This window comes from Seriola lalandi, unplaced genomic scaffold (assembly GCF_002814215.2).
Source record: "Seriola lalandi dorsalis isolate HSWRI2012SDOR001 ecotype SW California unplaced genomic scaffold, Sedor1 jcf7180002054840, whole genome shotgun sequence".
NCBI classification, from domain to species: Eukaryota; Metazoa; Chordata; class Actinopteri; order Carangiformes; family Carangidae; genus Seriola; species Seriola lalandi.
The window spans coordinates 185,947-199,504 of NW_019525393.1; the positions used below are offsets into that span (position 1 = coordinate 185,947).

A 13,558-nucleotide genomic window follows, 5' to 3' on the forward strand; every position below is an offset into this window, starting at 1 on the left:
AACAGTTGTAATACAGTCATTTTTAATCAGGTCAGAGTGTACTGATGTCTGCTCAGTAGAATACCAGATATAAAGTGAGTGATGTTTTTATTTGTTACACTGTAAAAACAGTGATACATTTACTACTAATACACTTACTACTACTAAACCGCTAATGGTTTGTGAAGACAGACTCACCTGGAAGCCAGAGGGACCGGGCTGTCCTTGCTCTCCTCTCTCTCCAGCAGGGCCCTACGTAGATAATCCATAATTCATGATCACAGTCAACTTCTATCATTAACTAAATGTCAGCAATTTCACATCAGACTTTGATGGTTAATATGGTGGGAAAATATTGCTAAACTTGCCATTAATGCAGCTCTGATAACGATCAATATCATATGAATAATTTTGATTTTACATATCAGGTTAACTCAGGTCAAATAGGCTTAATTTTGTTTAAACAGAAACTTCAAAACAAGCTGAAAGTCTGTGAGTCAGTGACGCCATCTGACAATATTCAGACATTTGTGTCAAAGCCTTTTTTCCCCCCCCAGACAGAGCTATGATCGAGGCAGTCTAGGAAATAGAGATATCGTTGGGTTGCTTCTAAGTGTAGACTCAGAAAAGGGAAAGATAATATCAGTGTTGAAGCTATTGGAGTGGGATGGGGAGGGAGGTGTGAGATACGTACAGCAGGGCCAGGGGGTCCAGCAGGGCCGGTTTCTCCATCTTTGCCAGGCAGACCCTGAGGAGAGGAAGAAAGAGAGTGAGGAGGGAGGAGGGAGGAGGGGGCAACAAATAGATAGATATCAACAGTTAAGCCAAAGGTGATGCTATTAACTGGAAAGACATCTGATAGCTATAATTGAGCTTTTCAACATGCTTCTCATGTGGAAGCTGAACTACAGACGTAACGGTAGATCAGTGGTGAGTCACAGTAGATAGAGAGTACAAAACTTTCTGTATATTTGAACAGAAACTTTCAATTTGATCTGTTTAAATAAATATTCCTGTATAGTCTGTTAAATCAATCATAGGCTGGTTGACTTTTTGAAATTGCAGCCCATGTTGGATAAATGTGGAACACACCAGTGAAAAAACTTACTCTCAGACCAGGAGCTCCAGATAGTCCTTTCTCACCAGACTTGCCAGACTCACCCTAATCACAACACAAACAAAATGCAGCGGTTAGTCAAAAGGCCACGGCTGATTTGCTTTGTCCTGTACCTATTTTAGGAGCAGAGAGGGTACATGTGATATTGAATAGCATAGAAATGTTCATCAGTAATCCAGGCGAATAGGCATAGAGTGTATTTCTGATTTAGAAGGTCTATAGGCCCACATCTATGATATTAAAACAGTAGAACACTTTTCCTATACAGATAACTTTAGCTGTAGTACTGTACTTACAGTCGCTCCCTTGGGTCCGGGGAATCCCATGACACCAGGCTGTCCACGGGCTCCCTGTGGGCCGGGGGGTCCTGGACGTCCATCCTCACCAGGAGCTCCCTGGTGAAGTAAAGTCAAGTCAATTTAGTTACAGAGCACGGTTGCAAAGTGCTTTACAGAGAAATAAAAAAAGAAATCTAAGCAATAGACAGTATAAGCAGACATGTAGTCAGGATCACATTTGTACAAAAATAAAAGCAGTTGTAAAAAGATGGGTCTGATAGCGAGGGCTAAACTGTTACAACATCTGGGGCAAAAAGCGGAAAATGCTAAATCACGACTGTATTTTGACTAGAGATGTGAAGTGCAGAGGAAGTAATTTCTCAGAGGATCTTGCCAAAACTGGTGCTGTAGGTTTGGAGTGGGGTCTAACAGAGAAATTTCCAGCAACATATCAAATAATCTCTCCTAATCAATCTGTCCATATGCCAGTCCCTCAGTCAGAAGAATTAAACAACTGCTTAATCTGAAAGTAAACTTAACTGGTTAAACCAATGTTTTATTGAGATACAGTCCCTGAACGAAAATAATTTTTTTTAAAGTGAACATTATATTTATTTAGCCTATATGAAAAAGAGTTAGGAAACAGACTGGGCTGAAAACACACTTCAGGATTAAGCTTTATCATGAGAAACAGGAGCCTGTCTAGCCAAACAGAGTTTGGTGAGTACAGTGTGTCAGACTTTGTTGCTCTAAAAAACAGGATAGTTGAACCTGCTTGAAACACAAACACCACTGGGGATGAGGCTGGTGGATAATGGGTGGATAAATCTCCTGCAATTTGATTTGAAACCACTTATGAGTCATTATGTGATGAGAGCACATTTGATAAAATGATGAGTCTCTCCTGTTTGTAATATAAAACCAAAACAAAAAAACATATTGCCCATAATACTGCATGGAGATACGTGCTGTGTTATCATTTTTTTTTATTTACAAAGACACAACTACATTATTGTTGTTACAGGATAAAAACAGTTTGTAAAAGCACTTACAGAAGGTCCAACTTTGCCTTGAGGACCAGCGTCACCAGGGCGTCCAGTCAGGCCCTGTCAGGGAAGAAACACAGTCGAAATCCAGATGAGTCATCAGACATGTGCTAAATAAAGGTGGGAACATATGGCACTGTGGGAAACTGTTTTACACCTCTGATTGGCCGTGTGTGCAAGAAGCGACAGTTCAACACCTGCTGATGGAAATGAGTAAGAACTGAAACATGAATGAGGGATCAGCTTGGTTCACTGCAGGTGCAGTTTGGGAGATAAAATCACTACAGGAAGAGCAAATGCAAAATAGTACACTCCCTGTGAAATCAGCTGTATCAGGCCTTCTGTGGCTGCAGACAAGCGTCAGGGTCAGCTTGGTTTAGAGATTTTCTAAACTAACTAAAAATCTGTTTCTCCCTCTTGGGAAGGACTACTGAATATGTCAAAAAGTTGTATAAAAACCTTTCGTGGCTCCCGATGGAGCTGTGTGAAAAATATCTGATAAACATACTCAAATGATATCATTTGAGTCAGCGTCGGCTGGGGCTGAGGACTACAAATTTGAAAATGAAAAAAAATCTGCAGGTGCAGAGTGAGAAATAAGCTCACTCCTTATCTCTGCTTGAGGCTAGCAGCTCAGGGCTACGTTAGCCGCAACTATTATAACACACCTGAATCTCTGACCAACCTGTTGGTGGTCGTGCTGCATTGTGTGTTATGTAGGCACCTGGTTTAAACAAGGTTTTCAGTTTATCTCTGTGAGTCTCCTAAATTTATGAAAGTGCACCACTAAATCACGGGAGCATCCATTCAAGTGTTCATTCATGAGCTGAGATAAATCTCCCACTTCTTAAGCTAAATTAACCATAAAAACTCAATTGTCACAAAGCTTAAAATGGGGCTGTTTTTCTTACAGCATGAAAATGTACTTTTTGGAGATACAAGGTTTTTACACGATAAGAAAGGGTGTGGGGAGCTGAGAATTAAAATACAACAACAAATTAGGACTGAGCCGTATCTGCAGCTAGATAATAATTTGTTAAATCACCATATTATAACGTTTTATCTTCAGTTGCAGTGTGTAATCTGAAGAATGGGTGACATCTGACACTGTGTGTATTGTACTGATATTGACTCTTATGACAATTATTATTTCTGCAGATCACAAACATCCAGATCTGTGATAAAAGCACTGTAGATAAACGACAAACTTACCCTGGCACCAGGCAGACCAGACTCTCCAGGACGGCCGGGGTCACCGTTAGCACCCTTAGGACCACTAGCACCAGCGGGTCCACGCTCACCGGGGGCTCCCTGTGTTAGGAGAAAGAATATAAAACAGGAGTTGGTCACTCAGTTAATCACTAAAGAGGCAACGCTTCAATTCTCAAACCGCAGAGGAAATGAGTTTCCCTTTTAATAGTGCAAAGGAGTTTCATTGACCTGCTGGAGATGAGAAGATTAAATTTTGACAGACTCATTTTGGTATAAATGAAATTGTGTGGGGAGAAGATAATGTTAAATGAGATGCTGGCTTTGCTGATATGGGACATGTAGGTCACTAGTGCATGACTGGCTTATGAGCCATGCTGCCATCTTGAGGCCACATGGTGGAGTTACATGTATTACTGAAACATGATGAAACAGGCGCGCTGACAAATTTCCCTCTTTGCTCGTCACAGGAAAAAAGTGATTTATTAAGTTCTCTCGTCAGTTAGGCTGCTGATCTGAGTCCAGCGTGAACCACGAGGAAGCGTTTCACTTATTACACGCCTCATCGACTACATCATTTCAAAACTGTAAGCCACTTTGTGCACTTTAACTTCATTTGAGATTTATTCTGACTTAATGAGGGGAAAAATTATCTCTGAGAGAGGTCGTCAGGGACAACTGATGCTGAAAATATTCAAAAGATGCTGAGTGCTTTATCCATTTTTTTCTTTCTTGCCCTTACCATGGCGCAGTCAAATATGACTAATGAGAAATGCTTTTTAGTAATTCCCAAATAATTAGTTCTTAATTCTTTATTCCCAGGTTGGAGCTCTGACTCCATTTCTCAGCTTTAAAATGCTAATTATCTATGTAAACACTGTGGAGCCATGAAGGTAAAGCTACAGTATGAAAACCTTCCTCCTTTGGTCTTTCATTTTGAAATGAATTGTATGTGTCAGAAAGCCAACTGTTTGGGGTAAAAATTATGTAACAACATCAGTGACACATTATGTTGTACAAAATAAATAATTTAGTTTTGATTCTTTATTATTATTTATCTAAAATATAATGCAGTTTTGTAGACCATTTGTTTATTTATGGCTTTTTGAGAACTGCTCACATTAAATTGTCTGTATAGCTTAAATTATCACTGCTCTGCAAATTTTTCTCAAACTGTTGTTTCACCTGTTATTTCATCTATATGTTTACACATGTATAATATTAACATGCAGCAGGTTGTTTTGGTATTTTAACAACTAACACCAGATATGAACTAAAATCCTGATTGTACTAAAGTGTTGTTCAAGGAAATCAACTGAAATATACTGTATGCCCCAGTTGTTTGTAATGATGCTGTGAAGCAGTGAAGCAGTTTGAGGCCAAATTGTTTTCCTCAGCTCAGTGCTGACTGCTGCTAAATTGAAAGTTGCCAGGGGGCAGCATTATAAATGGCTGATCAGTTTTAATAAACAAATTATTTTTTGTCCAAAGCAAGAGTATGAAGACCAGAAGAAACAATAACACGTAATCAAGGTACCATCTTTATGAGACAGAACAGTATCTACATTAAATTTAGTTTTTTTCCCGGTTTGTGCAAGGTTTTTGCAGAGATATGTAATCCATTGTGAATGACAGTTGCGTGGATGTGGATTTATTTTCTGGCAAGAGGGAGAATGTATACAGGCCTGTTTGAAGCCCTGGGAGTTCTGAGTCTCCGCTCTCCCAAGAGTGCCACAGCAGAGTAATGTCACTTCTCATATAATACAAGACAGATGACACAACACCACAACAGTGGAACAGCGAGAGCCTTATCTTTTTATGGTTGGATTTGAGGGTTATCAAATCACATTGAGTGAAATTGAATTTCAGTTTATGGTGATGTGATTTTTAATCAATATGCGTCCGGCAGGATGTGACAATGTTGTGATTAGATGATTCAGAAATGTCAGTTGACAAAAAAAAAACAAAAAAAACAAAGTAATTGCCAATGGCAATTTTCAAATCCAATTTGAAGCAGATGGAATATGTTAATTATCAGTTTCACAGATTTAAACCCGTGACACACACACAGCTGCATCATTTCAAGCTCTCAGCCTTTCTCGTCCAGATCGGTATCCTCTAAATACATCTGTTCGTTTTCTCTTTCAGAGCAGATTTTCTGTTCCGACAGCAATAATAAAATCTCTTCTCAGAAATGACTGACAATATGATGATACTCACCTTGGGACCAGCCAGACCATCTTGACCAGGGAAACCACGGTTACCGGGGGCTCCCTACACAGAAAACATAAAACCACAGTCAAGGTTATGATTACAACAACAGTATCAACAAAGCAAGAACAATATAAGTCAATGAATCTCTTGAAGAGGTTCCCTGGTGGTATCAAACTAAATACGGAAGACTTTAATTCTATCAAATTTTGATTTGATTGAAATTATCCATCTTCCAAACATAGAAACTGTTTCACTTTTATATTTTTCATATTGTCTCCAAATGCGCAATATACACGCCAATGCAATACATTCCTGATTCAATAGCGACAAAAACTTCCATGTATGAATTTTGTGGGTCAAACCTCTTCTGTGTGATGTGATATATGTGACATATTAATAGATCTATAACATAAAAACATGTGACAACCTTTGATCTAAGAATCTACACAACAGGGAACCTGTTATACTGTACCAGAGTGGTGCAATACAGCAAGCATTTTTTAAAACATAGAAAATAAGCTGGTTTAAGTACTTACTCTCTCTCCAGGAGGTCCAAGTGGTCCAGCAGCACCGGGCTCACCCCTGGGTCCTCTCTTGCCCTCTTCTCCCTGTGGGCCATGTGCTCCCTGAGGACCAGCTGGTCCCTGCAAAACACATTCGTAAAAGACTGTGTTAATACAGGAAAAGATTTTGTTTTTATCACATATCTAAAGCCTATGTGAAAACCTTCAGGAGCACCAGTTCTTTTCAGTGTCATAACTGTTGAACTCAGCCTTCATTGTGTTAGTTATTGTTATGCATACTTATCATTTGGTACAGTGTTTACATACTGTATCAGTGGATTTGGATTTTTTGAATAGATGAAGAATCAGGGAATACAGGGACAATTAAAAGACAACAAAACAAAACTCACAAGTTCTCCTTTTGGTCCAGCCTCTCCCTTGAATCCTGGAATACCTGGGTCTCCCTAAACAGCAACACACAGACGGACAAGCGAGAGGGAGAGTGAGAGAGAGAAAGCAGCAGGTTGTTTTTTTGTTTTTTCTTTCAGTTCCATTTCATTATTTGGAAGATGGAATCAGCAGCTGATATTGTCTGGGAACTGGGAATAACTTTGGACCTAAATTGTTTCCAAGCAACACAACTCCAATGACAGGGACTATCTGTGGTTCACGCATGATTCAGTGAGTACATACAGATGTTCCTTTGGGCCCGAGAGGTCCAGTAGCTCCCTGAGGCCCGGGAGGCCCACGAGGTCCTGGGAAACCAGGAGCACCAGCGATACCAGGAGCACCCTTCAGAGAGAGAAACAGACATGAAGCCAGTCAGCTGATTGGTCACTTAACCATCCATCTAACTGGATGTAGATTTACATTTCAATATGTTTAAATGATTATAAATCAGATGTACATTCTGCACTATAAAAGCATCGATGACAACAATGGTGACACAATTGCGATGTTCAACTATCTCATGTCACACTTTAGAGATGCAGTAGAAAGCTCAGTGTGAGGTTTTTCTTTGCATGGGTCGGATTCAGACTGACCAATAACTATGACTTCAGACTGATGATGTGAAACGTTGCAATTTAATTTACAATACTATGGGTCTGGCCTTCTGTATTGCAACTGCAATTATATCATAGTTATAGATTATGTACACTAAAGCAGTTCTGAGACTGACTGTGAGGAAAGCACTTTTACTGTTCAACAGCTAAATGGAAAAATATGCAGTGAGAAGGAGGCAGTTTGAAATACAGACAAATAGCTGCTTTAAACTTACAGATGATCCTTTAGCTCCAGGGATGCCATCAGTACCGGGGTTGCCCTGTAAAGACACAGTGACAAAGCAAGTCAATACACTGCAATAACTGGTCCTGATTCAGTTATTGTTCTGGCACTGTTTGCTCTAATCAACAATAATAGAAATAATAAAAATATAAACTCATATGACACAAAGAGATATATTTAAAATCTGTTATTTTACATAAAGTAATGCTTGGTAATGTTAAGTTTTTCCTTTTAAATAAATGTTTATAGCATCACTTACAGAAGCGCCAGAAGGTCCAGATGATCCAGGAGTGCCAGACTCTCCACGAGGTCCCTGAGCACCCTCAGGTCCACGAGCACCAGTAGGACCAGCTTCTCCCTGATCAGCAACACAGAAGAAAGAAAAAAAATCATAAATGCGGGCAAAGATCGTTGGAAGTTTAAGTACATCTAATAATTGGCAACCAGCTAAAAAAAGCAGACAAATCCTACAGAAAACAGAAAGAAATTAAGTGATGATAAATATCTCTTTTACAGGATAAAGCTTAGACATGGATAACAGGAGATTAGGTTTAACCTGAACATGAACTGACTTTCAATGCAGTGATTTAAAAAAATATATAATCTCAAATACTATATGTATTAGAATGGAGGTTTATCTAGCACATATGCACAACACAGCCCTAAAATACACAATGTCAGTGCCATAACTCTCTATTTCTGACCATAAGCCTGGTTCAGAAAAGTATATAAAACCTAAAATAAATTTAAAAACTGCTGCTACTAATGTTTAGACATTATTAGACAAAAATGTCTGGAATGCAGGAAAAGATATTTTATGACAGAACAGTAGTTATGTTTAGGGTGATATGAATGAAATCAATATCCCAATTTTATTTAAAAATATTTTTCCAATATTTAAACATATGTAAATAAGGCTAATGTATGCATAATAATGTAAACTAATGTCTGATATGATGAACTGTGTTCCATGTTCTGCTTTACATCAGACTTAACTCTTCCAGCTCTTTGTGGTCGCTTTGTCTCTCTCTGTACTGATTTTGTGTCTCTTTTTTTTTTGTCGTTTTACGTTTGAAATCTCTTTCAGAACAATGTACACCTTTGTGGATGTTTTGCCTCTCCATGTTGGTGGTTTAGCATCTCTTGAATCTCTTTGTAGATGTTTTACATCCGTTTATGGCATCTATTGCATCTGCATTTTTTTTTATTGTTGATGGTTTTACATTGTTTTGTAAGTTTTTGTAGTCGCTTTGCATCTCTTTTTGGTCATTATATAGTATTTTGCAGGTGAAGACCAGGTGCCTCGTGACTCCTCGCACCCCTGGGCCTGTGCCCGGTAGACCTGTTCGGTAATCCATCCATGATGACACACTAAATCGACGCAGCCTCTGAACACAGGTGGGTCATTTAAACCATCTATCTCCACTCTGGTATCCTACTTACATATTATTTATTTGAAAGCTCTGCTACAAACACCTGCTATTAGCACTACTGCTGCTCACATTGCCGTTTTAAAAGCCCGCTAGTTCACCGACAGCGCGGTCACGTCGCATGATGAGCTTAAAATGAAAAGATATAAAAAGTTTGAGTCGCTGACCAGACTCTGCTCGGCGGCCATTTTTTTCTCTTCTGGCAGATGTTTCCTGTCAATTTAGGACCTGCTCCAACTCTGACCCAAGGATTTACGCGACTGTCCGTGGAGATCATCACTGCTTCACTTCACCAAGGTAAATATTTTTCCATTTCTAATATGCCTGTCATCATGTGCTGCGTCTCTACTCCGTTCCCTCGTTGTTTGGTTGCATAGAGAAGCTCAGGTGTGCGCTGCTCCTCAGCGGAGGTGAACGACAAACCAATAATTTAGTCTTCACCTCTGAAGTATTTTTGGAAAACCGAAACATTTTATTGGAAGACAATTCTGATAAAGTGTAAATATCACTTCTGTGGCGCTTGGCTATGTTAGCTCTAGCTTAAGTGTGGAATTGGGCTCATTGTTGTCCCCTTGTGGTCGTCGGGGGAAAAACACCCACTACAAGTGCACCAGAACACTTGACTGGGATTGGGTAGATTTATATAAAGTGTTCTCAAACAATAGTTTGGGGTTTTACAAGAGAATGCTTTGGCTGGTATTATGTCCCAATGTGTGTGTGCGTATGTTGTCTCTGCTTTAGCTTCTGCTGCTGGATGCTAATGCTAAATTTGATTAGATGTTGATAGAATTTTTTTCTTCTTGTGGCTGCTGAGCTCATTTTTCTTTTGGTTGCTGTTTGGTATACATCATGCTTTACTTGTGTCTGTTTACACTGTGGTGAAATATGCTTGATTATCATTATGAGCGCTGTTGGCTGTATTGTATTTTGTGGCATGTTTCCTCGTTGCTGTTGTTTTGGGCAGTTTAACATGACTTCTCATGCACACCACCCATTCATTCATGTAATCATTTCCCTGTTATAGTGGCTGGATTGAAAACTCTACATGGCTTTTGTCACGCACAATATGAAAAGTCACAGCATTTTCACTCAAATGAATGTGCTTTACTATTCTTCACACCCAAGCTACACTACATCTAACTTATTTAGTTCAATTTCAATTTTGTATAGAGCCAAATTACAGCACACATTACCCCAAGGCACTTTACAGGGTAAGGTCAAGACCTTACCTAGGTCTTAGTGTTGTTGTTGTTGTTGTTGTTGTGATGAAGCCAGAGCCTAGACACCAAATATCAACTATGTGTATATATAGTATTCACATAATAAATATGTTGCCTGGCTAAATGCAGTTAATTGCTTATTTTCTGGCTTAATTCTGGAAAAAAGAAAGCTGCTTGGAGTTGAATATTTATATAACAGAAGCATTTAAATGAACAAATAATGACTTTTCTGTGTTTTCTATGCCTCTCCAAGTCATGTTATCCAAAGCCAAGTGCATAATGTTTTATGGACCTTCTGGGTCTGTATAAAAAATGACTTCAGCTTCTATTCAGAGGAACTCAAGTCAATATTTTGCGCCCCACCCCCTCCTATGGACAGAAGCCAGATATTTTACCACACTGATGGTATGCAGCCTCATGGTGGTGAATGGAATTCCTTTGCTATTGCTGCAGCTTTGTACACTTTGCAGACTCAATAGTATGACATAATAGTTTGTAAGTATTTGCAAAAATAGTGACGTAGTAGTTCAAATTCTTCTTCTCTCTAAGCCTCCTGTAAAGGCCAATATTTTACTGGCTGTGAAACTGAGGTGAAAACTTTGACAAAAGGAACATTGCCAGTTTATTTTTTAGATAAAGTTATGGAAAATGTTTCAGTATATTTAAGAGGTTGTTGCTTGGAGGTTGCAAAATAATACAATTTTAAATAGTCAGCTGGAGCTGGATAAAAATTGTCCCATTTAGATCTGCAAGGTTTATTCAGTTGAAGTTCAGGTAATTGTGTTGTTTCTGTCTTGCTAGTTTTTTTTTTTTTTTACTGTGTTAGTCTTGGGTCCCTTTTATATATCGACACCCTTTTAAAATAATGGCCTAAGTCATTTTTTCAGGTTTTTCAGGAAACACAAAGGTGGCCAGCATCATGAGGGGGTGATTTAGGCAAAAAAAACATTTTTGTCAAAACATGACTTAGGCCATTATTTTAGGAAGGTGACGATATGCAAAGCCTTGCTCATAAGGTCCAGAGAGGGAAAAAAATAAAATGAGGCTGAAGGGACTTAACAGGCAGGTCTGATCCAAGCGGACAGACTGAGCGCTCTGAAAGGTACAGCGAAAACAACGTAATATGAGATTTTTAATGTTCCTCACCATGGGACACTTCCTCAGATGTTAAAGCCACACAAAAACACCCATTCACACAGAGGCAGACAGACTCTCCTGTAGATAAACATTAAGCTATACTGTATGTGTTTATAGATGTAACTTGATACAATGCATAACCACATGTACAGACGCACATTTTCACATCTTGAGTCTAGTTTTCGAATGATTACTTTGAGGGGAACTCCTGGATTTTGTAAAGAGATGCTTCATTTGTAATTCCTAAAAGTTTTCCCAAACTATCAAGGGGCTCGAATAAGAAAGCAAACCACCAGCACTAGGCCCTCGAGCACAGATCTGAGTCTGTCTACCATGCAGGAGGAATAAATCAGATAAAAAGCAGAGAGAAAAAAGGGGAAAAAAAAGACAGTGAGAGCGAGTGAGACAGGGAGAATAACACTTTAAAAACCCCTCCTCCCTAATTTTCCACACAGATGGAAGCTTAAAGCACTTTTCAATGCAGTGCAGCTTTCTCCAGTTTCACTAAAGCATTTCAACTTGTCTCCACGAATCCTCCCTGAGCTGTGTGCTGCTGTTTTTTCAGATATAAACTTTTTGATTTGATTCAAGAAAGTCTTATTTTAACTAGCCTACATAGAATTCACAAAACCCAATTTTCTTTCGCCTGTTACGCACAGTTTTGCTTTGTTTGAGAAAAAGTCAGTTCAGCTGTAAGTTCAGTTACGTTGGCTAGATTTCTCTCAGAAAGAAAGGGGCAGACACAGAGACGCACTCATTCATTCTCTCAAACACAACGGTAGTGAAGGTAAAGAGGAAACGGTGGCACCGGCCGACTCACCTTTGCACCAGGAGAGCCAGGGAAGCCAGGAGCTCCAGAAGGACCGACAGGGCCCTACAGAGACAAAAAGACAGACTTTCAGCTCAACTATTATTCACTGAGAGTTCTAGGTGTAGAGAAGTAGAGGCTACTCTCATACTGCAGAGGGGTGTGTGTGGAGAAGTGAGGGTTCGGAGAAACAGGGATGTTTGGTGTTTATATACTGTGTTTATTATTAATACTCAAACCAAATGATGAAAGTGAATTAAATGAGACTCATGATGATACTCACTGGGGGACCAGCAGGGCCGGGCAAGCCATCATTTCCACGGGCTCCCTAAAAATAGTAAGAAATGCATCATCAACACGTGACAGAAAAACAGTAGGACAAAGGTTTCCTTAATAATGGGATGTAAATAGTTTCACACAAGCTATTCAAATTAGCAAACTGGTCCATGAGAGTAATGTAATGGATTAGGCTTTACACACTCCTCCAAATTACAGTGCACTTATTACCACAAGTGCTACAGTTTGGTACAATAAAAGTAAAACCCCTAAACTGCACTCTAAGGATATGCTCACCAACTCTGTAGTAGACACTAAGAAAGCCAAGGAAGCATCTAAACCATGTGTTCTGGATCAGATGTTAGTTTTGTGTCCAATAAGAGTTTTTAGGTGAAAAAAAAAGACACTCACAGCAGCTCCACTGGGTCCAGGACGACCTCTCTCACCGGGCAAACCACGAGGTCCCTATGTAGACGAGAGAGAGTGGAAAAGAAACCGTCATAATCAGATTACTATTCTAATTAAAACTGGGATTGTACATATTTTCTCTTGTTGATGTTTGATTGTTGTGATGTCCAGAAATTCATACCATTGGTCCAGGAGCGCCGTTCTCTCCGGGAGCGCCAGACTCACCCTAAAGAGAGGGAAGATTTAGCTGTTAGTATGGCAAGGCAAACTTAACTAAAACTGTCTACGGTTTGGTTGAAACCCCATTAGTTGTTACCTTGGCAACATCTATTTCTGGGGCTATGTAGTCTAATGTCAATGAAAAATCATCTTATAGGCCGAGCAAATGTTATTTGAGCTGTTGTTGCCTTTTTTAATACTAGGTTTTATCCATTTTAGTAGGGCCGACATCAACACAGACGAACTAACGGACCGCAAAAGAGTTGGTACACACATAAACAAATCTTACCTTAGAACCAACAGCTCCAGTCTCTCCCTTTGCTCCATCAAGACCTGGATAACCCTAAAACATTGCAGAGAGAGAGAGTGCATAGTTAGGAAACCAATAATAAGAGCACAAACAATAACCAAACCTAATTTTCCTGGA

The 13,558-nt window shown here is 39.4% G+C and overlaps 1 protein-coding gene across 1 annotated transcript in view; it reads right to left on the reverse strand.

Annotated features, from left to right (window-relative positions):
• Nucleotides 1-13,558, reverse strand: part of col2a1b (collagen, type II, alpha 1b) — a 50,498-nt gene that overhangs the window by 19,516 nt on the left and 17,424 nt on the right. Inside the window, exons 12-28 of the mRNA XM_087179448.1 lie at nucleotides 13,421-13,474; nucleotides 13,094-13,138; nucleotides 12,916-12,969; nucleotides 12,512-12,556; nucleotides 12,241-12,294; nucleotides 7,893-7,991; nucleotides 7,626-7,670; nucleotides 7,040-7,138; nucleotides 6,757-6,810; nucleotides 6,380-6,487; nucleotides 5,850-5,903; nucleotides 3,633-3,731; nucleotides 2,427-2,480; nucleotides 1,393-1,491; nucleotides 1,088-1,141; nucleotides 674-727; nucleotides 142-231 (exon numbers count right to left, since the gene is read on the reverse strand). Of these exons, the coding sequence (XP_087035574.1) occupies nucleotides 142-231; nucleotides 674-727; nucleotides 1,088-1,141; nucleotides 1,393-1,491; nucleotides 2,427-2,480; nucleotides 3,633-3,731; nucleotides 5,850-5,903; nucleotides 6,380-6,487; nucleotides 6,757-6,810; nucleotides 7,040-7,138; nucleotides 7,626-7,670; nucleotides 7,893-7,991; nucleotides 12,241-12,294; nucleotides 12,512-12,556; nucleotides 12,916-12,969; nucleotides 13,094-13,138; nucleotides 13,421-13,474 (1,161 nt within the window). The remainder of the gene's footprint in view (nucleotides 1-141; nucleotides 232-673; nucleotides 728-1,087; nucleotides 1,142-1,392; nucleotides 1,492-2,426; nucleotides 2,481-3,632; nucleotides 3,732-5,849; nucleotides 5,904-6,379; nucleotides 6,488-6,756; nucleotides 6,811-7,039; nucleotides 7,139-7,625; nucleotides 7,671-7,892; nucleotides 7,992-12,240; nucleotides 12,295-12,511; nucleotides 12,557-12,915; nucleotides 12,970-13,093; nucleotides 13,139-13,420; nucleotides 13,475-13,558) is intronic.